This window comes from Haliaeetus albicilla, chromosome 28, assembly GCF_947461875.1.
Source record: "Haliaeetus albicilla chromosome 28, bHalAlb1.1, whole genome shotgun sequence".
In the NCBI taxonomy this organism is placed as follows: Eukaryota; Metazoa; Chordata; class Aves; order Accipitriformes; family Accipitridae; genus Haliaeetus; species Haliaeetus albicilla.
In genome coordinates, this window is record NC_091510.1 from 2,649,867 (window position 1) to 2,676,660 (window position 26,794).

The 26,794-nt window shown below is 41.3% G+C and overlaps 1 protein-coding gene across 10 annotated transcripts in view; it reads left to right on the top strand.

Moving 5' to 3' along the window:
• The window catches only part of ANKS1B (ankyrin repeat and sterile alpha motif domain containing 1B), a 427,100-nt gene that overhangs the window by 388,405 nt on the left and 11,901 nt on the right, over window positions 1-26,794 (top strand). For 5 of the 10 annotated variants that reach the window (XM_069773749.1, XM_069773747.1, XM_069773745.1 and 2 more), the window contains 4 exons: window positions 4,521-4,595; window positions 9,940-10,068; window positions 14,121-14,192; window positions 24,120-24,206. In XM_069773749.1, coding sequence (XP_069629850.1) covers window positions 4,521-4,595; window positions 9,940-10,068; window positions 14,121-14,192; window positions 24,120-24,206 — 363 coding nt within the window. The remainder of the gene's footprint in view (window positions 1-4,520; window positions 4,596-9,939; window positions 10,069-14,120; window positions 14,193-24,119; window positions 24,207-26,794) is intronic. The other 5 variants (XM_069773754.1, XM_069773748.1, XM_069773751.1 and 2 more) reach the window with 2 other exon arrangements.

Sequence of the window (26,794 nt, forward strand, 5' to 3'; positions counted from 1 at the left end):
TCCCCATGAGGAGAGGCAAGCAGGGGCACAGGTTGTTCACAGAGGCTGTCCGGTCTCTGTCCTTGGAGGTTTTCAAGACCTGACTGGATGAAGCCCTGAGCAACCTGGTCCCATCTCACAGCTGCTCCTGCTTTGAGCTGGGGTTGGAATGGAAATCTTCCTGAGCTCTCTTGCAGCCTGAATTATCCTGTAATTTATTTGCTTATTCTTCTGCAAGACTGATGTATTTAATTTGAGTATACTAAAACTTCCAGATCTTTTTTGTGTCCTCTCCCCACCTGCCTGTTAAATCACTCTGCTAATTTATTTGCCATTTTATTTGTGCATTTAATCTTACATTCCCAAGGAATACTCTTATTTTACTGAATTTCTCTGACTGATTTCTGTAGTTCATCAAATCCGTTTTCAGTTCTTACCCCATTCTGGGAAGTCCCTTACTTCTGGAACCTCCCTAGAGAGCCTGGGCACTCCTCCAAGCCATGGCATGGAGCAGATCATTGCAGATTGCCTCGACATCTTCCAGTCCAGTTGTGCTTAAATACCGATAATTATTCTCTAAAAGAGCATTTCAACTTCTTGTGCAACCTCTGCATTTTGACTCAGGCTAGTTTGTGTATGGGGCATGTGTCCTGTATGTTGCCACATCAGGAGTCACGCAGTCAGTGTCCGAGTCCTGCTGTGCTGCTTCTCCCTGCTGCTGGTTCAGTCAGCCAGTTTTCCAGCAAAGGAAGGAAATCTGATCTGAGATGATTGATACCGAACAACCTCATTATAAACATCTTGACTTTTTCTTGGCCCACAGGAGCTGTCTCAGGTAACCCATGGCAGGCAATATTATGCTTTTTCTTTGTTATTCTCAGTAATATATACATAGACATAGATAGATGCACATACGTGCATATATTCCTAAGCTGAGCCTCACCTCCCTCCGTCCCTCTCACACCGTTAACCGGCCACCTGTACCCCGGGTAGCAGACGGCAGGAGCCGTGCAGTGCCGGCCGGTCCCTTTCCCCCTTCCTTCGCCCCTCCTGCCCGTCCAGAGGTGTGTCCCACGGTGACTGGGCAGGGAAGTCTTTTATGCATGGGACATCTACAGCTATCACAAAAATAGTATGGTGATAGCAGAGTCTTGTCGCAATATTACTTGTAAGCATTTATCTTTTGGGAAGAATAAGATAAGCACATGTTTGATACTAATCAGGCAATAGCTGATGCTATTTTGTTGCTGCTCTTTAGCCTATTACTTAAGAAAATGTTCTTTGTTAAACTCTTTTTCACAGAATCTCTGTGTCAGTGGTGTTAAGTGCCCAAGTGTATTTGTGTTTATTATGGTGGAGGTGCATGCACAGATTCAATTCCTTTCCTTCTTTTTGAGGCCATATGTATTGGGAGCTGAAAATTACAAGTGTTTGAAGCCTAATCCCAATTCTCCCGCCTACTGCCTATTTTCTGGCCTCAGATACTCACTTAACCTTTTTCCTTTCCTTGGTTCCTTCCTCTCCAGCACAAGCATATGCAACTTTAAGTACTTCTCCTGGGGATTTCATAATTCATTAAAAAATTTCAGCACTTTGAAGACATAAAATATGTAGATAGTAAATGCTAAATATTTTTACAGTGGTGCAAGGAAAAGGTTGGTTTCTGAATTTGAATTCATTACCTTCTGTGAAATTAATGTTCCTTCTGTACTGCATTTCAGTACCTTAGTCATTCAAACATTAATGAGTGCAGAACTGAGTAATGAGTTTTGCACTGCTGCCCTTCTGCCTGGGCATTCATACAGTCATGGGAAATTCTTGGTCTCTGCTGGTCTGCTTGATGTATTACTGATTTAATAAATTCAGTCACCTGTATTTAAAGATGATTTAGCTTAAGCCTAGATCCCCCAAACCTTTAATTCTGGAGGTAGGTCTGTGTGATGGGGTCAGTTCACTTGAACGGTCCTTGGAGCAGAGACCTGGACCCAGAACTTGTTTCTTGCAGGTGAGTACTCCAGACATCTGCTTTTATGCCCTCTTCTTTCTCGAAAGAATTAGAAATAATAATAAGGGCTTCCTTTGTTTATAGAAGGGGTTGCAGACAGCCTATCTTCTGCTGCTTTAACCTGTGAAAGAGGAAGGTGAAATACATAGGTGTGTCAGAAGGGCATCACATTGAGAGCTCCTAACTCTTGGGGGGAGGGTGCTAACCCCCGCGTTTGTGTTTGGGAGGAGATGAGCTGGGGAGGGAGCGGCAGGGTGGGTACCATCAGCATGGATAAGAAAGGATTGATTTCCTGCCCTTTTTTTAAATGGAGCAACTTAAAGCTTGCATACACGCTTACTGCAGCATCGTGATTGTCGTGATACGTGTTCCTGAGTTAGTGCCAAAGCAGCCGAGAGATGTATCTGCTGTATTTCTGCGTTTACACGCTGCAGCACGGTAGGGCCGCTATTGCAGCGTTTCTGTGTCAGTGCAGCAGCTCTGCCGGGATTGCCCCGCACGCCTCTGCTGCGTGGGGACAGGCACCGGCTCCTGGCTGATCCGGCCGAGGCACCGCACCACTCCCCAAGGGCAAGTCCTTGGGAAGGGCAGGATTTAAGGACGCACATTAGTCTCCAGAATAGCAAGATGGTGAGAACCGGCTGTATGACATGATGGCATCACGGCAACCCCGTGCCAGCACTGTGAGTGCCAGGGAGAAATAAGATGCCTGCTAGCATACGGTACCATGCTGCTTTACCTTCCTCCTTTCAGGACCTCAGTGCGTGTGTCCAAATAGCCCTGCAGTATGTTTTCTTGATTACCAGATGCTTGGGGATGCTGCACCTGGCACAGAAATGCCTTCTCTTTTACTCTTCTCTTGCGAAGCAGAGGCACAACCTCCTGCCATGGATTCCCATTCAGGAACACCTCTAGGCAAAAAAAACATAGGCATCACTGTGATGGCTGGAGCATCCAGAAGTCAGTTTGCTTGACACACGGAAAAAAAAGTCATTAGTGCCAACCCGTGAAATGTCCTAATTCTAATGTCCAGCAGAAGTAGCTGGAGCAGTGTTTGCTACTGGCCTTGCACTGAGAGTGTGTGTCCATCACACGGAGGAGGACAGTTCTGTAGCAGGTTGCAGAGGATGAGGTAGAAGATGGTGAACCAAAGTTGAAGTTTTTATTAGCTAATGCTATCAAAATGTAGAGCCCTGCACATCACGAAGGAGAAGCAAATATCTTGGAAAACAAGATGAGGGAGAAGAAATTAACCGGATACAGGGAAGTTTAAGAATTACTGAAGCTGGGGGAAGGGATGTGTGCACATGCATTTCAAATCATGAAGGAAATAAGAGACAATTAACAACATTAGGCAGGCAGCAGCCTGTCTGGCAGTGCTCGATAGTCCAGAGGATGCCAGCCTGCCCTGACAGTAACCAGAAGCGATAACCTAGTCTGTCACCTGCCAGGCAGCCAGGTTTCAGGCTACAAAAGGTAAGAGCAAGAGCCATATTTCTAAGAAGATTTGCACTACTTTGGATTGTTTTGAGCATTGGTGCTGCTGCTGACGAGAACCAGCAATGCACATTCCTGCTGTTCTTAAAATACTGATATATTAATTGCTATCTATTCTGGATGCTGCAGTTGCATTTTTGATGTGTGTTTATTGCCTTTTGTTGCTGCCTGCCGAAGATACTGTGGGCAGATCCTACGTCTGATGCTTTGTTTTAGTTGCCTGGCTACTGTAAAATGTTATCTTAGCTTTTGCTGAGGTGTCACAGATGCTTTCTTGATGAGTGTCCAAACAAGGAAATATGTAAAAGATGCTGGCGAATGCTATGCTTGCCTGGTTCTGTTGCTTTTGCTAGAGATGCTACAGTATGCTTACTTTGCTTTGCTACTACAGACTATCTGTACAATAACATAGACGGTAGACTGAAACCTTTCATTTAGACAGCAGGGTCATGGTCAATACCAAAGGTAATATTATCTGTATCTTTGTGTGCAAAGGAACTGTTGTTGGAAGGAGATGGTGAGCAACTGCTTCACTTAATTGCAATGCATTCTTTCCTGGTAATTGTTACAAAGAAAATGTATTTTTCCTGTTGGCTGTATTGCCAGATTTTTTCCCTTCCTCTCTCCCTGTGGAAGTCTCCAACAGAGAGAGAGATTCAAATCTCAGAACTTAATTGGGTTGTTGACTTCAAACTTCTTCCCTGCCAAAAACTGAATGTAACCAATATTTCTTGTGCTTTCTGCATTTGCTGTTTATAAGCCTGCATAACTTTATGTCTTTACATCACCAGCACTTCTGACTAAACTGTTTTCTTGTACTCACAGTTTGAAACCTCGTCTAAAGTCTCTGAATAAGCTATGTTTCCTTCCAGTCAGTCCAAAAATATTTTGCCAGCAAATAAATAAAAAATTACTTTTAACAGCTGTTTTACTTCCTTCTTTAATGATATTGCAAGCCTTTTCTTAATTATTCTTGCCTTTTGGCAGTTGCGGTGCATTAATATTTACAAGATGAGATGTAGTTTTCTGTTTATATTAGCAGTCCTCTGTCTGTGAGATCTGGACCAACCAGAATGCAGGATATCCTTTCTCATCGATTCATCAGGTTCATAATGTAAGATACAGTGATAAATGGCTATGTTGTCACTCTATGGATGTACAGTCTGTTGCCGTGGTGTTATCTACGGGTGTCATGTCGCTGAAATGACAAACAAAAGTCCGTAACTTGTCCGCCCTCTCTGGGGACCATGTGTGCGCGCATTGGTGTATCGTGCCGTGTGGTTAGCATCTGTTGGCTGTATGGTGTACATACAGGACGGGGGGGATTGCCAGCAGCAGTCTCGCTGGGGGGGAGCTTTGACTTCTGTTCCTGATGTTTTTGTTTGCTCACTTTTCCAAAGTGAGAAACCGTGTAAACACCTCGGTTTGCACAGTTTCACCCCCCCAATGTGTTGTGCTGCCCTTTCTGTGTTAATCTGTAGGCTTTGCCTAGCGGAGGAGCACGCCGTGTTTGCAGAGGCACTTTTGGGGAATTAGAGGTAACGCTGACGGTGCTCTGAATTTTCATCACTTCTGGGACAGAGGCACACATGCTGTGCCCATGAGAGCAAACATGGTGATCTGTATTGCAGCGTGGTATGGATGACAGCCAGTCGTTCAGGTTTCACTAAGCCTAGTATTTCAGAGGAGCTGTAGATTTCTCCTAATTTCTGTCATACAACTGCCTCCTCGGAGCATTTCTGCCAGAGAGGGCCATTTTGGCTACCGAGCTTTAGAAGCTTTTAAAATGTAAATACGCCACGAACCTGTTTCCATTATTTCAAATGCCAGATATAAGGAGCTAAAAAAATTTCTCTCGCCTTAGGAATTAAAACGTAAGCAAATAATGAGGATTTGGCTGGTCCACCGAAAATTCTTACAGGGAGAAAATCATTAATTTTTCAGCCAGAAGCGTTCTATCTATGTGTGCTCAAATTTATTGTTGTCATGGTGACTAATGCATGTTACCGTAACTAGGCATGAGGCTTTAACAGGTGAAAAGTTGTAACACATGGTCCTTGTTAAAAATTACTACATTTAAGCCACTCAAAACCAGTCCCTTCCTCCCCCCTCCCCCCCCATAGCATGAAGGGTTTTTAGCTTGACATTTTTATAAAAAGATGAGGCAGGTGTTAGATTTTATAGAAGTTGTATTGAGATTACTTCTTACCTGTGACTGCCTCTGCATCCAGGTGCCTTTAATGTGAGTCAGATACAGTTCTCAGAGAATGGGATGAGATAGAAAAATGTGCAATGATTGTAAAAAAATACCTAATAGCGGTAATCTGCTTCTGTAGCTCATTTGACATCAAGCATCTGACCCTTTCTAGAGCACTGAGAAGTACACATCTGCCCATTTTCAGGGTTATGAAGCGCTGCAAGAGCATGAGATACTGGTCTTTAAGGCTGTGATCTTTATGGTTAAAAATTGTCACTGTAAAAGGATTGAATCTTTACCACTCTGGCACCTGACTTGAGATGGTTTTGTGGTTGTAAATTCTTTATCTGCAAAATGTGGAGCAAAAAAATCTTCTTTCTCAAGGTGACTGAGGCCAGAGAGAAGAAAGGCATTGGTTAAAGGCATGGGGAGGTTAGAATACTAAAACACAGGCAGTACAGCGAAAACCATGTGATAAATTGCACAGCTGTCTGATGAGCTGTAAAGTTAGATGAGGAATAAATTATCTCTTCCCTTTCTACTTCATCAGAGAGATAAAAATCTCCATACGTATATTGTGTCATAAAAAATACATAAGCTTAAATGTTTGATTATTTCTTATAATTGCAAATTAAATATTCAAACCAGAAAATCCTTATCCTATCATATCTATTTTAAAAATGAAATCAAACATCATAGTTGGTCCTTCACGGCAATTTGCGAACATTTCTATACTACTTGAAAGTGGTTTAGGTGCTTATGAAGGTCCTGAATCTCAATACATCACCCATGAGTTGTTCCACACCAATTCCTCAGATTTATAACAACTAGTAATTCATATTTTTCTACCCCAGACTTGAGACTTGTCATGTCAAGTCTTCTCTAGGTCAAAGATGTTCCTACTTTGTATTTTACCTGAAGTTAATTGCCATCATCACATCCTAAATCTCAAAATTTCAGTATCTGACTAGAGTCAGTCAGCTGAGGAGCGCCTTTTCTTCCTGTAGAGGTTTTAGGCCCAGATTTATGAAAGTATTTAGCTGTCTAAATCTTGTTTAAAAGCCTTTTTTCCCTTTAAAAAAAGAAAGGAAAGGAAGTTGCATGTGGAATATGTAATAGGAATTACACTTCTAAACATCTTCATGGATCTGGGCTTTGGAGACTACCCTGGTACAACTCAGTCTAAATAAATAGGTAATGAATACTAGCGATAGTATGGTTTAAAAATCTAAGGAGTTTGGTAAGAAACAAAAGGAAAGGAGACCAGAAGCCACTTCTGCTGAATATTGAAAAAACACTTACAATACAGTTACAAAAGAAAATTTTATGACTATGTATAACATGTCTTCTTCATCCATCATAATAATTTATACCTTATGATGTTTCATTTTATGCAGCTTTTCTTAGTAGCTGCTCCCTCTACAAGACACACTGAAATACATGAAAGGTCTTCAGGTGCAGTGGTCTGTCAGGAACAGCAGAAATCCTGTATCTCTGCATTCCCTTAACCTCAGCCATATTGCATGCTTAGATCATCCTAGAGACATGTACAGCAATCTGGTCAATTCTGGTTTGTCTAATTTAAGAGGAGTAGGTACTAGGATGATTGTATATATTTATAGAGCAATTAATGGATACAAATGAATGGTCTTCACACAGTCCCTGTCTAAGGGTCTAGCTTTATTAGCCTGGTTGAAGATTATTTCTCATTTCCTCGTGATTATTGCTTCCTAGCTCCTTTATAAAACTGAACCAATATGAGCGGTAATCACTGTTCCTCTTGTTAACTGCCCTTCATTTGCAGACAGAAACAATATGATTCTCCATTTTTTTTAATCTTTCATGCAAAAGGGAGTCAAACTGTAAAATGATGTGCTCATTTCATTCCTTATGTACCCTGCTTAATTTGTCAGTACTGTCCATTTTCTGCATGTGAGGAAAGTCACCTGCAGACCAGCGCAGCAAAAGGGTTTGGAGCACTACCAAGGGTCACTTACTCCATAAAAATTCATGGCCATCCCCATGCTTTCTCAGTGGAAAGACCAGTGGTCAAAAGATGTACTTTTATAGCTTCTCTGTCATGGATTTACTCCTGTTCCATCATAGTAACCTTTTGCTAAATGGATAGGATGTACCTCCCGAGATCTGCTTCCTTACACAGAACATGCAGGAGTGTATCATCTTTATTAGGGGAAAAAAAAAAAAAAAAAAAAAAAAAGGACTATTTCAGGTGGTCTGTTAGCTATGGCCTTGAACAGCTCATAAGAGACAGTTGAGCACACTGTGAGAATTTGTGATGGGTGCAATCCATCTTCTCTTGTAGTTACATACAAACTCCATTAATAAGGGCGTGGATCCTTACCCCTTGTAATATGATTGAAACCTTATTTTATAGGGAGAACTCCTTCCTAGAGAAATCAAATTCCCACTTCAGATTAAATATGATAGAAGGTTTTTATACATTAGTGGTCAGAAGGATTCATTTCTGTGGATACAGAATGCCAAAAATTGGAGCAATTGCTCCTGCTGCTTTCCTTTCAAAATTTGAGGTTGCAGTCATATCCATAGCATATAGGCAACTTAACTAGGCAAAACAGAAATTACAGTACTGTATAATTTGTAGATGTGCTAATAGTGCCAAGATGAACTAGGTTTGACTTGTTTTATGATGTTCACTTGCTTGAAGTTACCATATCGGCAGCGTAATGTTGATGTTTCCAGATTTATCTCTTGCTTTTCATTGCGGAGTTGTGCAAATGTGTGTCATTCCATTATTTTGTGACACATGAAAATGATGTACTTGTTTTGTTTATTCTGTCCTGATTTAATTAGTAGGATGTGATAGTTTGCCAGACTTTTGAACGTCTTTGATAAGAATTTTTTCATGTGTTCTTGATGCTTAACTTCTTTTTGCTTTAAAAGTCTTAACTTCTAGCCATATTCTGTGTGAAATGCTGGTGACAATTCCTTGCCGGCTTCCACACGTATTTTAAACAGTATGACATGCATGGAAAATACAGAGATAAGTGCAGGTAAAGAAAGAAGTAGCATAATCCAAACTGAAATAATCATATAGGTGAGTGTAAAATAGTTTGAGAGAGAGCAAGCAGGGGAGGAAGGAGAATCAGGAAGGAGAAATCTGATCCCCAAAAGACAGAGTGGGCAAGAGAGGGGAAGTCAGAGACAGATCAGACCGGACAGGGTAGGGGAGAAGTGGGGCAAGAGGGCTTGGGAAGAGGAGAAGGATCCATCCATGGGTCTTTTTCAGTTAGAGTGAGCTGACGCTGGTTTGGCAGCGACCCTGGTGTCGAGGACATGGGCAGTGTGGGCACATGTGAACCAAAAGTAAGAGAGATCACAGTTAAAAAAATAAATAACCTCAAATAATGATTTTTTTTTTGCATGGGCCTGCAAGGTGGAAGGAGCCCCCAAAGGCCCAGAGCTCAGTCGAGGTCCAGTAAAGCCGTGTCTGAAAATACACAACGGCAGGTGAGACCCAGACCAGCACTGCCCTGCTGGGGGTGTTCCTGTACCGATGCCTGCGTTGGCTCTTTTTGGAAGAGAGAAGAGTGTCCTGCGACGTGATTTGGCAGCAAACTGCCATCCTACCCATGTTCTCTGAGGGCTTTGAGGAAAGAGGGGAGATGACAGCTCAGGAAGGCGATCACCGATATCAGTGAGACTGATGGATGTGGAAGGGCAATGTTAGTAACTCTGCAACGAGACATCAAGAGAGGGTGATCAAAGTAAATACTTGTGAAGAGATTAAAGAATGCCTCATACGTTTGAAGAATGTATAAGTCTTCAGATCAAAGCAAAGTCCCAGTTATTTAGCCGTTTAGGAAAGTTAGTTAGCGATTATATGTGCTGGATAATGGAAGACTTATTAACTGTGTAGAAAAGCTTGTAAAACACGCAGTGGAATTTGTGAATGGCATTTTTGTGCATCTCATGATTTTTTTTCAAGTGCTCTCATCCTCATATATATATTGTAAACAGTTATTTTTAAGGAACATTTCCGGTGCTTAATGATTTTATTCTCAAAGCAAATAGATTTAATTAAAGTCTCATTAAACACTACAGTAGATGACTTTGGATTATAAGTTAAATCATGAAGAATGTTGTAGGAGTTGTATTCACTTATTTTAGTAACATGGCTCTAAGTGTAGAAAATAAATTATTGTTAATTGAGCACAATGGAGGGCTATGTTATAGCGAATTTGCCTGCAACTTCTCTTACATCTCCAACTGTGATTTTCAGACAGGAGACTGGGGAGAGCCTTCAATTACATTGCGACCTCCAAATGAAGCCACAGCATCAACGCCTGTGCAATACTGGCAGCATCATCCAGAGAAACTCATCTTCCAGTCATGTGATTATAAAGCATTTGTAAGTGTTGATAAATTATTGGTTTGATTTGGGGTAGATATATTAGTCTTAGATTTTGATAGACTGTTGGGTTTTTTTTAATTTATAATATTTTTTCAGTCACTTTTAATGAGACATGCCACTTCCTCTGAAATACTGTAATTGTAATAAATGAGAAACAAGGATGCACAGTACTTTTTGCTATGAATTTTGTGATATATTGCATTCCATGTAGCAACAGTGTTAGAGAAATGACATTATGAATAAGTGGCTAAGTGCTGTAGAAGTGACAGTGAGAGCAAACAGCCCTACTTCTCATCTGTCACAAATCCCTGTCTAGTACTTATGGAAAAATAATAAAACATAATATGGGATCCTCATGCCTACCTTAATGCTGTGTGCACAGTAGTTAAAGTAAGTATTGCCTTGCCTGAATTTTGTACAGCTGGTTTGGGGGAAGGGAGCTGAGGAAGATGGAGATCAGGGTCCCGAAGCAGTGTTTTCCATCCATGGGACAAGGGCACATTCAGACCTCTCCCAAACTGATGACTGCTCGAAGTACCAGTAGCAGTCAGTTCCTTCAGGGCAGAGAGTGTTTATTTTTACCTCCCGATAGCTGTAACTGATTCCTACTTTCCATCCCTGGAGAAACGGAGCTTCCCTCTACAGCTAAAGACAATTAGTGTTCTTTGGCTGTAATAAATGCTTGTGAAGGAGATGAAGGTCTCCTGAAGTACAGAAAGTCATATTGGAAGACTTTGGGTTTTAAATGAAAAATACTTTTCTGAAGCCTTAAGTTCCCCATCAACAGGTCGGGGTGGCTGGTGCTTCTGGGGAGCTGAAGGGGTGCCTCAGCCCACCTGTTTAAACTCCGACATCTCCCCTTCCGACTTTGCTGGAAAACACTGTTAAAGTTGCTGAAGGTGCTTCCCAGACCACCGTGTCCTCTTCGGAGGTGGCCATCGAATGAAACAAGGCTGACTTATTTTACAAAGGAAAGGGTCTCAGTAGTTGTGGTGCCTTTAGCATGATAGCTGGGGGTTAACCGCTTGTCCAGGGCATGGGGTTTAGATCCTCTTCACCTGAAGGAGCTTGACTCCTCAGTCCTTTTTAGGATAATGCTCTGTTCGCCAAACACTGGAGCATTTTGGGGGAGAGTTGGGGGCTGCTGGATCTGATTTAAAGCATATCTGGAAAGGTAGGAATTAGAGACCAAGCACAGGTGAGACAAGAGTGTGGCTCCCACTGAGGAAGGGCAGAAGGGGTGTCACAGGCCTTGAGCATGTCTGTACCTTCCATCAGACCTTCGTGGGGTAGAAACTGCCATGAATGCAGTGATTGTCCTTGGACAGGAACTCAAACCTCTGCCTTCCTCAGCAAGTCACAGTCAAGGTCCAGCTCTCCTGCTCTCAGTCTTGCTTCTTTCCTATGCAGCGCCTCAAATCAAAAAGGAAGCTCAGTGACTTCTACTTCTTTAAATATTTTTCGTAGTTTTCAGTGAAGTGAACAGGTTTATCTCAAGACTGCCTCTTATCTCATTACTTGATCCAGCAGTAAATTGGTAATCAGATGTAATCTTTGTAGTAGATTGGAAGGCATGTGGATCATTAAAGGAATGAAGTTGGGATGACTAGGAATATCCAAGTTCCTGGTGATTAAGGAATCACCAAATCACAGTATCCAAGTTATTGTTGATTAATTAAGGATTGTGCATCACTGCACTGTCTTGGCTCCCTGAGCTGTAATGACCTCAGCCTTATGGAGTAAAACCCTGGCTTGGAAGTTATAACAAGCCCTGGCTTGGAAGTTATAACAAGGGCAGCTTTCATTGTATGTCACATCACTCAGTTGAACTGTTGGATGTCCTCTGTGTTGCTCCTGCATGTTCTGGGTGTTTGAGAAGGAACATTTCCAAAAGTACAGCAAGTCAAAGGAAAGCAAAACCCTCCTAGAATTTCAGATTTTTCTGACAACTAAATTGGACAGTACTTCTGTGATTTGTTTGTCTATTCCACAGTCCACCATGGGAAGCATTTCTGAATGCCTGCAGCTGAGGCTTTTTGCTGTTGTGCAGATGGGACAGGAGCTGCCTGTCTCTTCTCTTTCTTACTCTTGTTCTGCCGTGAGCTCAAAAGCACTGCTTTTTTTTTCCCTGGTGCCTGACCAACTGGTAGCTTTCAAGGAAATAACAATTTGTTGTACCATAGTCTATAAAAAAATAATAAAATTAAAAAATTGAAGAAATTTATTGCATCCTTCCCAGAGAAGGCTAAGGATGCCAAAAGTGTCAGACAGCAGGATCCGAAGAAAGATACAATTCAACTGAATATGCTTTTATTTAATTTTCTAATTTCAGAGCTTGCTTTAAATTTGTTGTTCTTCTGCAAGGGCAATCTCAAGCCGTCCCATCAAATTAGTGCCCAAAGCCCTATTCATGTCAGCATCGAGCCCCCAGCTGGACTCGCAGCTGCTTGGTTTATGAATCTTTCACATCTGCAGGCCCCCAGGAATGCCCTTCATTCGTTCCTTTCTGCTTGTGCTTATCTGGTAGTGTTGGTGTTGCTCACCCTTCCATTTATAATGCCCTGTAAAGTGTTTCTCACTAATCACCATGTTGGCTACTGTCTACGTTGAAATATTTATGCATTTTCTTGCAGGTCAGAGACTCCTGCGGTACACAGTGTGAACTGAAGGCTTTAAAGGAAATATCTCCATTTAGGTCAGGAGACCAGAGAGCTGAACCAGTACACTTTCTGTTCACTTCCAGCTTGCGTTTAGCTGTAAACTAAGTTATTTTTGATAGGTTCTTGTTTAAGATGAAGCTGGTTCACTGTCTGGTTGGCTCAGCTTGGGCTGTTTTCAAGGGGAGTCAGTGTGGTAGAATGAAAGGGCTCGGGCAGCGGTGGTGGGCTGCAGCATCCCCGGGGAAGAGGCTCCTGTTCTCACCAGTGGCACGACTTCTCTTCAACTCCTGTGCTGCTCTCTTAGGGCTGAAGCCTTAAGAGAAGCCGTGGCATTGCGCTGCAGTGAGAATGCAAAGAGAGACAGCTCTCTGCCTGGGGAGGAGAAGAGGAGGGGTGGCTTGCTGTCCTCTTTTCCCAGTTAAGCCAGACTTGCATGTGACACCATACAGAAATACAGAAACATCCCGTTTTCAGAGAGCTCTACGAACCTGTGCATATCCACAAATGCGCACACCTGTAGCATCTCCAGGAGAAACGGAGAGCGCGGCTCTCGCACAGCCCTGTTAGCAGTAACGAGGCTGCTCGCCGCCTGCTCTCGGGGTACGCAAGGGCTCAAACCGCACGTGCCAGAAAACGTAGCGAGGAAGAGGCTGGTAGGGAAGGGGATGTGTCAGTGGGGCACTCGCTGCCTTGTGTATCCTCGGAGATGAGCAGGCTCCTCCGAGAGCACGGCGGCTTTCAGCGAGCCGAGCCAGGACCCAGCACCAGCTCCCTGCTGCTTCTTCTCACCCAGCCCTCCTTCAGATCAGTAAAGGCTTCAAAATAATCGTTCAGGGGCAGCCTTTTCTTAGGAAGAAATAATGGTTTGAACCAGTTTTCAGTTCAGATTTATTTCCTCTGTTTGCTGACATCGGGCTCTGCTATTTGCACATAAATTAGTTACAGATTGTGTACACAGAGGTTAACATCGCTGCTGGCCTTCACGTCCACGTGATTGCACACAGAGCAATATGAGTTGGGCAGATGGCAGCTAAAAAAAGCAGATTCCCCATTTTTTAATCAAATGGCTTTTTTAAAATGGAATCTGTAGTATTTGCTTGTCGTTTGAGTGACTGAGGTGATAAGGTAGAAGACTTTCAGATACCATTTCAAAGGGCTCTGTCCGATTCAATACACTTGTTGCTGTGCATTCCTGTTTCAGAGGTTGATTAACACACTGGTTTAAGTGATTTATCAGAGAACTGCAGAGTAAAAAAAAAAAACTCTAAAGCAATATATTAAGTTGACTGCTACCACTATGGGTCTTTTAGGCATTTTCAGTGCATTTCTGCAGATGTTTGTCTGTTCTGGAATTTTAGTTAAATTAAGTCTAATGGTTTTTTATTTTAGTATTTAGGTTCTATGCTGGTAAAAGAGTTAAGAGGCACAGAGTCAACACAGGATGCATGTGCAAAGATGAGGGTAAGTTAGTAAACCTACTCCTTTCTCTAGCATGATAAAATTAAATGATATCAGCTTGTGATTACCTGTACTGTGCCCTTTTTGCTTTTGTAATGTTCTGCTACCCGTTTGTTTTCCATTTCCCTTACATTTATATTGGTGTTCAGTAGGAATTCTGTTCTGTATTCAAGTAATTCCAAAATTTAAAGGTAGATTTTTATTTTGCATGTTATATCTAAGAGAAAAACAAATTAAGCGTTTTCTCTTGAATCTTTGAGCATGTTTCAAAGTACTTTTGCCACACTTTAAATGTGCCAATATCACATTGCTTTTATAAACAGAATTTATAGCTCGTATGTGATAGTCTAGATTGAATTTACTATGTGAAAGTACGTACTAGTAAATATATTGACATGTTACCAAAGCCATTGTTTTTACGTATGGTCTAATCCTACAGTCACATAATCCTATGGATGCTTTTACTCACACAAGTATTTCAATTAATTTTGAGTTATTTACATGCATACTGATTGAGGGACGAAAAGGGATCTAATTCAGTGTCACCTGATGGTCGAAAAGCGGTTAGGTTTCCTTCAAACTGGTAAGAATATGTTTTCCTGCGGCCCTTTGGCCTGATAATGGTCTGTAGAAGATTACAATGAGGCTCAGTCTATCTCCAAGAAACATACCGCTGCTGGAAACTCAAAACAAGCCACAGGCCAGCTACAACATCTATTTCCAACTGTAGTTGTAATAAGAACGCACCTGTTCATAGAGATGGCGAACGTATCATATCTAGCATGATTAATTAATGAAGAATATAATTGTTTGGTAATCTACTAAATGTGTAAAAATACTTAGATGAATGAGTGAAATCCTTTCTTCTGTGGATCATAAGTCTTTTACGGAAGATGCGTCTGAGCACTAGACGTAGCATTCAGATCAGTTAGAAAGCTGGAAGATGTCTGAAATTCATGCAATCAGACAACTATTTCCTGTTGGTTACATATCTGCAGCACACAGACTTTTGTACAAGCTGTTTTAGCTAAGGGCTGGCAGTAATTCATGCTTACTAGATTGCCTGAAGATCTGTGGCTTTTCAGCTAATTACATGCTAATCATTCCTTACCTGGGCTTAAACTCCTCTAAAAAAAATCCAGCAACTTGACACAGAGGGATCTACAGTTACATACATGTGTTCTGGGGAATTAATTCAGGCTGCAAGCATACCATCCAGTTTTCCAACTGTCAGACTTAGCAGTTCAATTTTTTAGGCATATGCCTGTGCAGATCTTAGGGCAGAATTTGACGCCATAGTAGCATATGACAACTTCAGTAAGTTATTTGACTGAACTAGAAAGCTTAACATCAAAAAAGTCATGCTAAATAATTTATAGCCATGGTAAGGTTTTTTTTTTAAAGTAGTGCATGTGGCAAATTTAAGTCATATACCTGAAAAATTAAGTGTTTGAAAACAAATTTAATTTAAAATACAGTTTTTCTATAAAAATAATGGTGTTGCACTAGTAGTCTATAGTGCCATACAGGACACTTATATAATACAGTGATGGAGTTTATATAAATCTATTTTTTACATTCCCTTTTGAAACCATTGTGCTGTGAGAACGTTTATTTTCTGGTTTGAGAATTTTTTATTGCAAAGAGGTTTGAGTAAAACAGTTTTTAATCAGGATTTCATCTATTCCTTCGATGTAGTCCTTTTAATCATATTCCTATTCAAGTCAGAAGCAAAAAAACATTGACTTAATGGGAACAGATTATTATTTTAGCATGAGCTTCCCAGTGAGAAAAATGTATCTTTTTCCAAAACTTTCTCCCTCTGGTTGTGTTCTGAAAGTTGGTGCCTATGACTTGGGAGTCCAGGTTGTCCTAAGCCATCCTGAAGTTCTCATGTGCTGTTCAGTATTGTATTTAAGTACTACTGGGTTGTCACTGAAAATGTGGCTTCTTTTGTAGTTACATTTTACTTTAAATGTACTGGAAGGGACATTTCACTTACAAAAAAGAAGTGAAAACCTAGATATATTATTTGCTTCTCAGGTACTGAATTCTGTCCAGTCTCTTTAAGAGTCAGTAAGATTTTTACATAGGGTTGGACTAACATGATAGAGCAACATTTTTAATTTTAGTATTTATTTTCTTTTCCATTTATATATTTCAAATCTGTCACATGCTAGAATCTGAAACACATTGGGGGGGAGCGCATCACATACAACCTTGTACCATGTTGAGGTCCTTCCCCACAGGTTTTTAATCTTTCTGGAGTCAGCCGCACAATAGTTTTTAAGGAGAATGTATGAAAATTAGGTAGCTAATTTTTCTGTCAATGTGGCTTTAGCTTCTCCATCTTTAACCTAATGCTGCTCAAAAAAAGTGTTGATATTCACTGGATGCCTTCCAGTCAGCAGAGGCACAAGGACAAAAAAAGCCTATCAGTAAAAAAAGTGTCTCAATCTTCCTTAATCGTTCATAGATCCAGAGAAACAACCAAAATGACCTGTTCACTGACTGCAGATCCCTCCCTGTTAGCTGGAGATGCCTCCTGTACTTTCAGTTATTGCAATTGATGGGTTTGGTTCTCAAGGGACGTATCACGCTGATATCCCTCACATAACTCTGCAGAGGCGCTTACAGCAGCCTCCTTCCCTTAAGAGTGAAGGGAGATCCTAAATCTTCTATAATGTAAAAAAAACCCCCCAAAACCCCCAAAAAACTAACAAACCCCAAAACCCCAAACCAACAAAAAAACAACTGGAAATCTCCGTCTTAATAACTCTTCTTGGCTCTCCACTGTACTTCTCAGCATTGTGCAGCAGTGTGCTCCAGCAGGGCAGATGATGGATTTGTTTGGGGAAAATCATGCAGATGCAATAGATTGAGCTCAGCATGGGGGTCAAGGTTATACATGCTTTTTTTTCCCCACCCAAATTGCAGACTCTTGCAGCCATCCAAAATTACGGATATTTGGCAAGAACTGTGCCTATTAAAGGGATTATACTTTCTTTTTCCATTCACATATTTGCACTCCCAAGGATGGATTTATATTTTATAGTTTCCTATTTGTTTCCAGCTATTTTCTCTCACAAACTCCCTCTGCAGTCGACGGCTCTGTCTCCTTATCTCCGCCTCCCACCTGCTGTAAACTGACCTTTGCTACTTGGAGATTAAATCTTGCTGTCCTGGCCAGAATAGATTTATTAATTATGTTTGAGAGATGCCTTCAAGAACTTAAGAGCTTTCATCCTTCTCAGGATGGAATAGGAAATATTACAAGTTCTGTTTTCAATCAGATTACTGCCTTCTCTTCAAATCACCATAGGAACATGAAGCGAGAATAAAATGTGTTTACATCAAAATAAAGAAAAGGAATAAAGTTTAATTTGAGCTAGGAGGAGACTTGTTGTCTACGGTAGACCCCATCTGGCATTTACACATCTGGATTCCCTGACCAGATAGGAAGAGGACAGTTTTATACTTACTGGCATGAGCACAGCAGCAAGGTAGTATCTGCAAGGTTTCCTTGCAGTATTGTTAAATCACTAATGTTGCATACACCAGTTGCACAGTCTGAACCAACCAGATACTTACTGCAGCAGTAGGGAACTTCGATTTTGTTCTTGAATCCTGCCACCTTCCTGAATATTAGGTGTCTGTCTTAAATGTTTTCTTGCTGGAGAAGGGGTTCTTACATTTCACGTCAAAGTTCTGGGGAGCCAGCAACATAATTCTATTCACAAAGCAGGTGTTTAAAAATATCTTGCTGACTACTTAAGACCAAAATGTCAAAGTTGGAATTGCTACAAAATCTGCTTCTCCTGTCTCTGGAGAGGAAGATGAAGATGAAGCAGAGTTGACTCTCTGAAAACAGGCAGGGTCTGGGGTGTTCCTTCCTCATTTCTTCTTAGATAAAGAAGGAGAAGCTGGATATAGATAGCAGTCTCCTTGTTTCTGCTAATCCCTTTCTACTTTTCAGTCTTGATTTCTCCCCCCGAAGTGGAAGTGTCCTCCAAAGAGAAACTAGGCAGACAAATGATCGTGTCAGGATCAAATACTGTATATGAGAATTTAGATTATTTGGTCTCTACTTTCTTAAGGCTTGCAGCTTTGTCTCTCTTGTTTGGCTACTGCTTTGGGAGGGCCTGCAGTGGAACAGGCACATGGGTATTACTGAAAAGGAAAAAAGAAGTGGTGGGAAGTCTTAAAGATGTTATGCACATCCACATCATGCCATCCCATGGGATAGGATCTGTTTGATTCAGCATCCATGGCATCAAATCCTCCTTCAGAGGATTGTATGTCCTTGAACTCTGGCTGAGAGAAGTCCGAGGTGCGGGAGGGATGCACTGCCCTTTCAGCGTACGGATACTGCAAAAGCAAAAAACTTCTCATTCTCAAGCAGATGAGTTGCAGGTGCATTCCCAGTGCCATGTTCATATTAACAATGTAGCTTGGAGGCATCCACTAATTGTAGAGAAGTAAACAGTCTTGTACCACAGGGATTACAGATGCTATCTTATTCCAAGAGGTATTAAATTACATCAGTGATGCATTTTTAAGCCTTTTGAACTGAGAAAAGTTAGTAAATCTTTGTTACAAGGCAGATTGTAGTTTCAAAATTGGCTTCAAAACTAACAGGGCAAAAGTGAACTTTGACTTTTTATTTCAGTTTCAACTCGTGCATGATATTGTCAAAGTGATTCACTCAAAAGGAAGTTTCATGAGGAGTCATAAGTAACAGGCTTATGGGTAGGACAGAAGGTGGTACCAATACATATTTTGAAATGTGCATTTTGATGCCATTTGGAATTAATAGTTGCTACCAGTATGGGAAAATGTTCAGATTCTTAGTGAAGTGGATTCCCATACATAATTGAATAGTAAAATTGCCAGCTAGTCTTCAGATAGCTATTAAAAAACAGTATAAGACAGAATTAGCAGATTCATTTGCAAAAGTAAAAAGCCAAGATGAAATCTTAAGATTTTATAGGCTTTTAAACTTGTACTCGAAATTTATGTGTGGAATTGTTAGTGACTTGGCATAGTTGAATAATGTCTTTTTACTGTGTATTTGCAAGATCGAGTATAATTACATATGCAGGAAAACCTACAAACGAACATGGTTTCATTTTGGCTGCTGTATGAAAGCTGAGTAATCCAGTTATAAACATATATATAAGTACATGAAAGTGGTCAACGTGACAAAGTAGAAGTACCAGTGTATCCTGTTTCCTCTTGGCAGGAAATAAATAGATGAGATGAAAGCATTGTGAGTGTGGGCTGGATTACGCCATGTGCTACAGCATATCAGGTGAATGCGTGAGCATCTTACTCGGACACTGTTCTACGGGTGCTCCCGAATTTCTCATTCAGCTGCTTTGTGTGTGTGCGTGCACAGAGATACCATGTTTTGTACACCACGGGAGTATTCAAAAGTGTTGGATTAGTGCTGTCAGTTCTGCGCAGAACAAGGTATTGCAGTACAATCCTGTGTTGAAAGGATTAAAGGCCCTTTAGGTTATATATTTTATAGTTGCATGTATGGCCTTTTTAAAAATAAACAGCTAGTTTATATTGCTTTATTCCTAGAACAAAGTCTTCTGCCTCTTAAGCCATCATTAATTATCTTGATTTGTTAGGTACACTGCTGGGTGGATCTCAAACTCTTTGGAGTTTATTTTATATTCTAAATAAATGTCTAGCAGTTCTGCACAGCATTTAACTCAAAATCCAAATACAGGTGGAAATGTTTTACCCACTTAAGACAATTTGTAGTACTGTACTACAGAAATCTGTTTAGAGTCTGCTTGTCAGTATGGTGGGTTTTTTCAGTGAAACTAAAGAAAAGTCATGAACAAGATCAGAAGGAATCTTGTTTTCTTGCTCTCTCCCTCTGGCACCATTGCTCTTGCACCCCTTGATGACCAGTTTCAGAAGGAGGAATTGGGACCAGTCCTCTCCAAGGCTATTCAGGATTTTGGCACTGTCCTGCGTAATGGCAGCAGTGGGTTCAGATGCAAACTCAGAAGGGTCTTAAATCCAGACCTTTACTGTAAGAGCAAGCACTGTAGTAACTAGGCAATTTTGCAGAAGAGGCCTTCTACCTCCTTCCACTGGACGGATCTCTGTTCTGGGTGCTGAGGGGATGAAGCAGCTTCATTGCAGCAGCTGCATCAAAATACAAGAGAGGCTGCTATTCCTGATACTCTTTATTCTGAAGAAAAAGATGCTGTATGTGAACCAATGTCACATCAGATTTAGGATGGTGATGTTTTCTTCCATCTTCCTGTGCCTGCAGTCAAGCCTGCTTTATGGTTCTTGAGTTACACGTGGCCTGCCTCCATGTAGTCACCTACCTATCCCGTAGGAAGCATTTCCGAAGTGGGACCAAAGCTCGGTCTCTGGCATGCAGACTGCAGCACTGAGACTCCTCGCTGCAGGAGCAGTGCACCTGAGGAGACGGGGCACGCACATCTGTCCTTACGGAGACGACCAGCTGATCGGAGACAGGCGGTGGCAATGAGCCTAGAAGGTGCTTGCTGTTCATCCAGATGATTCTCCTGAAGAAGTGTATTAAAACAAAGAGCCAAAGTTGCAGTCACCAGCCATGGAGTTTGTAGAGACTATGACCAGTTCCAGGCTAGTGAGCACTTGCCCAAAGACAGGGTCCTGTCACTATGATTGCTTCTACATCAGCTAAAATCTAATCCTGCTACCATGGTATGAACATGCCTTGGAGCATTAGACCATATTTCAGCATGCACATGACATCCAATGCCAGCCTTCAGCTGTGGCTCCTCTAACTTTGGCTCAGGTCCATCTGCTTCCCATAGAGGCACCAGATGGACAAGAATATTTTGCCATCTCATCGTGTCCTCACAGAGCTGATGCGGTGGCTAGAACCTGAAAAGCCCAAGGAAAGGGAGTAGTAACTCTTGCATCCCACCTTCTTTGCAGATTCTGGGCAGAGATGCCCACTTGGCCTGCACAGAGGTGTGAAATGTCTGACCATGAAAGCTGTGGGGCTTCATCTCAACATCCTAGAATTTAGAGCCAAAGCCGTTACAGTGCCTGAGCGAATGATATTCATACTGTAGCTCTGAAAACTCACATTACACATCCTGGCAGCCACCTCCTCCATTAAAAAGAAAGGAACAGCAAGTGTATAGTATGAGCTCTCCATGACAACTCAGAACTGTGGAAGTCTGGAGGGTGCTTGGAGATAGTATTTACATGGTGGACTTCAGTTACTCTAGCACTGGGAGTTGAGCGGGGGGGAATAGTGCTGTGTGTTTTTCATGATAATACTGTCATAATAATGAAGGATGTTACGCCACTGCCCAACTCTTTGTTGCAATGAGGGTACAAGTGCAGAATAGTTTCCCAAAATCCTGTTTCTACACTGGACCATGGTCTACCAGAACACCTTTGCACAAATCCTGGGGTTTGTATGGTTTGCAAGCTGATAAGGGACATCTGCTGCTCCTTACCAGCTGAGAGAGTTTGGCTTAATAAATTACAAGTGTCCATCAGTCTCTGATTCATTTCCTAATTTGCCAGCTATAATTTAATAGTATCTTGATGAGCTATTTCACTCAGATACAGTCTTCTGGCAGTTCACGAACTTGATTAAATACTAAAGATCAGGTCTGCTCTAGACAAACCCAGGTGAATGTGGAACAGATAAGGAAGATAATTGAATTACAAACTACTGGTCTAGATGAAAGAGGACTCCCAGACTGTTAGTACAATGTGGCCTTGCCAACAGGAAGCTTAACCTCTATGGCAAATGGAAGATAGTGCAAATTACACCAAAAAGCTAAAATAAATGAACTTAGTAGCCATGTTTGTATAGTGTGTTGGAGGAGAAGAGGAATTTTGCCTAAGGAGGTGAGGAAGGAGATAGATAATTACAATGATCAAAATGGGAGACAAAGAGCTCCTGAGTGTGGCTGTCGGGACAGAAAGAAAGGACAAAAGTTGGATGATTGCTGGGTTGCCAGATGATTAAAGTGGTGTTGTCATATTTGTGAATATTTTGTCTGTTTATGAGCATATTCGGGGTATTTTGCTTGTTATTCTGATAGATGTAGGTACTGCAGCTTCCGTACAGTCACTGTTGTGCTTTCTGTGCATTGAAATTGAATTGAAAAGGGTCATTTGAGATCTGTTATAGACACACACAGGTATGTACTTGCTCTGCTTTTTGGCAGGGATACCGTTTCTTTCTGCACTCAGTTCAGAAACATGCAAATCAGATTAGTGTCTTACTGCAGATTTTGTTAGATTCTTCAGGATGTTTTACCATTTAAGCTTTTATTTTTTAAAAGTGCCTAGCCTTCTGGATGAAAGAAGCTTTCTTGAGGATAAATTGACACTTGATTGTCGTCTTGAGTCTCTTGTCGTTTGATACTGAGATGCAACAGTCTTCTCTATTACATGGATGGGTGGGGCTCTCCTTGAAACTTTAATTAGAGGTTTTAGCCTTCATGGCACAGACAGGAATTGCAGAATGTAGCTGGATCTGTAGCTTTGAATTTTATGCTGGCAAAAATGGAGCATCATTTGATTCTGGAAGGAACAAGATCTGATAAGGGGACTTGATTACAGGTTTTTTTTCTTTTAAGCTTTTGTTTGTTTTGCTCTCTAGTGTTAGCATCACCTGTTTTTGACATAATTTTTTCAGATATAGTCTGTTTTCAAGCTTATATCGATGCTGTTTTGTTTTTCTTGAAGAATACAAAACCACCGCTGCTACTTTTGTTCAGCTGCTCTAAAGATCTTTCTAGGCACCAATTCCAGACCTTTCAATATCTTTACACTCTCATTCCGTGTGCTGATGTTTCTTCATGTTTAGCTGTAACTGAACTTACTCTTGCCTTTCAAGAAAATGTTCGACTGGTCTCTGTGATTGTTTGCAGATACTCCCATGAGTGAGTGTTCTCTGAACGTTATCTAATTTATTTCTCTGCAGTAGCTTTGTATAGAATAGTCTAGTCTGTTATTGCCTTCCACCTTAAAAGAATTCAAATCAGCTATAAACTATTATGCCATATTTGGGTTTTTGGTTGGTTGGTTTTGGGGCTGTTTTAGTAAATTTAATCTGTAAACTAATTAACAGGTTTTTCTGCAGAGAACTTAAATCTATCCCAAATATTTGTCTAATCTGTTCAGGAGGAAATATCTTTGCTGTGTGCGTCACATTGAAGGCACACAGAAGTAGACTAGCATAAAAGAAAAAATAGCCTTATAGGAAGACATGAACTGTAAGTAGGAGAACCTGGCACGGAGGGAATGCAGAATAAGCCTCCGTGCTAATTCATGTGTAAAGCAGCTTCCAGTAGCAGCTGCACTCGAGGAAGTGCAGACAGTCAGATGTGACAAGATATGGCGTTGGACTGACAGATTGACTGGCAGGCCTAGAGGGCTACAGGGCTACCTCGTGCCACAAATACAACTGCAAGGAGGCAAGAGTGTGAAACATTTCTAAATAACAACTAATTGCAGCAAAGAAACAGTACTATGAGAAGTACCATGCTGTTGGTTTTTACAGCTGGGAAGGGCAGAAAGAGGGGAGGAGAGGCAGCGATGAATGAGGTGTATCAGATAGACGTCTTAAACACGCATGTTTTGGGAAACCCCTGATTGCATGTCTGGTCTTTTTAAGCCTGGCAAACTAACTTCATTCTATTCCAATTGTGCTAGGAAAAAGGAGAATTTTTACCATCCTCGCAACACACTGTAAGGCTCTCTTTAGTTTTGTAACTGCGAGGCAGCTTTTTCAAAAGCCGGAGCATAGTCAGCTCAAGAAAAAGTCAAATATTTGGATAAGTACCTTTTGTTTAACTTACGTATTTTGTCAGAAGAGAAGAAAGAGCACTGTTCTTGCAATGCAACACAACTCTAACAACATCTTCATTTTGATTTCAGAAGTCTACAGAACAGATGAAGAAAGTGCCAACCATTGTCCTGTCTGTCTCTTACAAGGGAGTCAAATTTATTGATGCAACAAATAAGGTATGTGCAACTGTTCATTATTAGCCTGTATTTCTTACAAATGGGAATACCTATGAGGCTGGCTCTGTAAGAGCACCAGGCCAGAGAGGGGACAGTTGCACTTTGTGTTTTCCTCTCTTTTTTCTCTTCTCTCCAAAATGGGTGTAATCTCATTGTCATTCTCCAGAAACTCAGTCTGGAGGACAAGTGAAGCAGCTTTAATGGCTCATTTAATGGCCCATGGAACATTGTGTCCAACCTTCTTCCATTAAAAGGCAAGCTTATCACAAAAGGCATTTGGCAGGAAGCCTCTGTGGAATCCTTTACCATGTTCTTCCCTATACAGTTTCTTAAATATGCAGGAAAAAAAATATATTTTTGTTCATTAATATAATTTGGGGGAAGAAAAAAGATGTCTTAATGAAGAATAAAGATGCAAGGTTTTATCAAGGGCCAGGCATTGTAAGAATAAGAAACATGAGCCATGAATGTCCTTTTCAAATGTCAGAGCCTCTCTGAGGGCTGTTTTCCTGGTACTAGCCATTTGACTCCCTGAACTGCAGCAGCTTCTTAACAGTTGTTATTCCATATTTTTTCATCTTCCTGTGTGGCAATGCCCCTGTGCTTTTTCTTACATTTTAAAATACATCCAACATCTTTTACAAAAAAAGGCAGAAATTGAGAGATCAGAGAACTCAGTGATGGATAGAGCAATGGGTTATTGCTTAGCCAAAGTAAAATGTACAAGCTCTGTAAGCAGGAGTAAAGTAATGCATGAATTTCTCTTCTTCAGGTGTCTAAAATGGCAAAAAAATGCAATCCATACTGATGGTTGCGTATGAATAGAAAAGAAATTATCTTTTCTGTTACATGACTAAAATTCAGTAAGCAATATAAAAAATGTCTGATACCCCAGCTACCTGACCAGGTTAATAATGTATATAACAGCTTTGTGTTGTTGAACATTCAGACCACACGATACATCTAGCCCAGTACCTGTCAAACTTGCCGGATCGATCAGTTGTTAAAGGTGTTTAACTAGAACTGGCGTTTAGGTGAAGGAGCGAAAGCAGATTTGTGAACTTCTGCTAGAGTTTGGAAGCCATATCTAGGGTTAGAAGATGGCATCAAAGAAAACCAGAGATGAAATTAGTTAGGTAAAGTCTGGCAAATTTGCCAGAGCAGAGAGGCCAGGGATTCCTGTCAGCTCCTTTTTCTTCCATTGATTCAAAATTGAGCTTCTACAACCCTCATTTCCTTTATGTTCTCTGATGTGCAGGGCATAAATCAGGACATTGTAATGCTATTAACTCTAACTTGGATAAGGCTGTTTTCAGCTCTTAAATATCTCCTCCGTAGTGTAAAGGATGTAACTGCAATGTCCTTAGGTTTACAAAAAAAATCAGGAGAACAAAAGGAGCTTCCAGTATCTCTTTGCACAGTACATATAACTTTCCGTAGGACGGAAACTTGAAAGAAGTTTCGCAAATTGCATTCGGTGGCTCTAGACCAGTCCCACTGAAATCTTGTGCCTAGTAGTGCAATAGATGTATTTGATGGAGGTAAATAATGCCACGGTCCTGTGTTTTTTCTCGAGTGGTAGATTGCTTTCTCTCCAGTTCAAAATCTGCACTGCCTTTCCCTTCTGTAAAAACCAGGTAATAGCCTGCAACTCTCCCAGGAGCGTTGTTGTCATCCTGGTCCACAGTGTGCTGTACCCAATTCCTTCAAGACCCAAAACAGATTAGCACTAAGGTGAGATCCTATTCAGACTTGTACCGCTTCCATGCGAGCTTATAGTTGATAGCGCTGGGCACCACTTAGCAATAAATGCATACTTTTTAATGACAAAAATAGCTAGCAGTTATGTGCTTGAAAACTCAGCTCTCATGGCTGTTCATCCTTTTCCTTTATGCCACCAAGCTAAGAATTTGTATTCCGAGTCGTAGCAGGCAAAGCTTCAGGTGACAAAGGGGCCCTGACCTCATTCCACGACAGCTATTTCAGTGGCGCCTTGAAGCTTGGCATGACACCACTTTGACATGACACCATTTCTTTGCGAGTGAGGCCAGAAAGAAATTGCTGCTTAGGAAAAAAGCAGGCTTGCAGAATTTTCTCGTGGGTCGCAGCTAACCCTAACTTCTGGGTGGTTTCTGCCAGGAGGGGGATTGCCTGACAGGAGGTAGGCAAGCAAAAGGAAGGCTGCTTAGCAAAAACCTGATCTCTCCAAGGTATTTCCTTGGCAGAACCAGAGCCGAGTTTCAGCCTCCCTGCTTTGAGAAGCACCGGAGGTTCCTCTTGCCAAACGGAGTGACAGTTTTTAGAATGACGACTGTACAGTGTCGGTCAAAGCCTGAGAAGCGTACCCAGAGCAGCGAGCTGGTTCACAGCCTTGTCATTTCCACAGAATAAGACCATGGGTCTACCCCAGGAAACAGTAAACGCGTGCACTGAAAGCATGTTTAATTTTGAAAAGCGATCACAGAGGATATCCTATAGAAGCTAGGGAAAAAGCTCAATTTCACTGCTGATTTTCATCCAGAAAATTTATTTTTGGTATAGCTTATTTTATTCAAAACAAACATGATATGGATACATATCCAAACTTC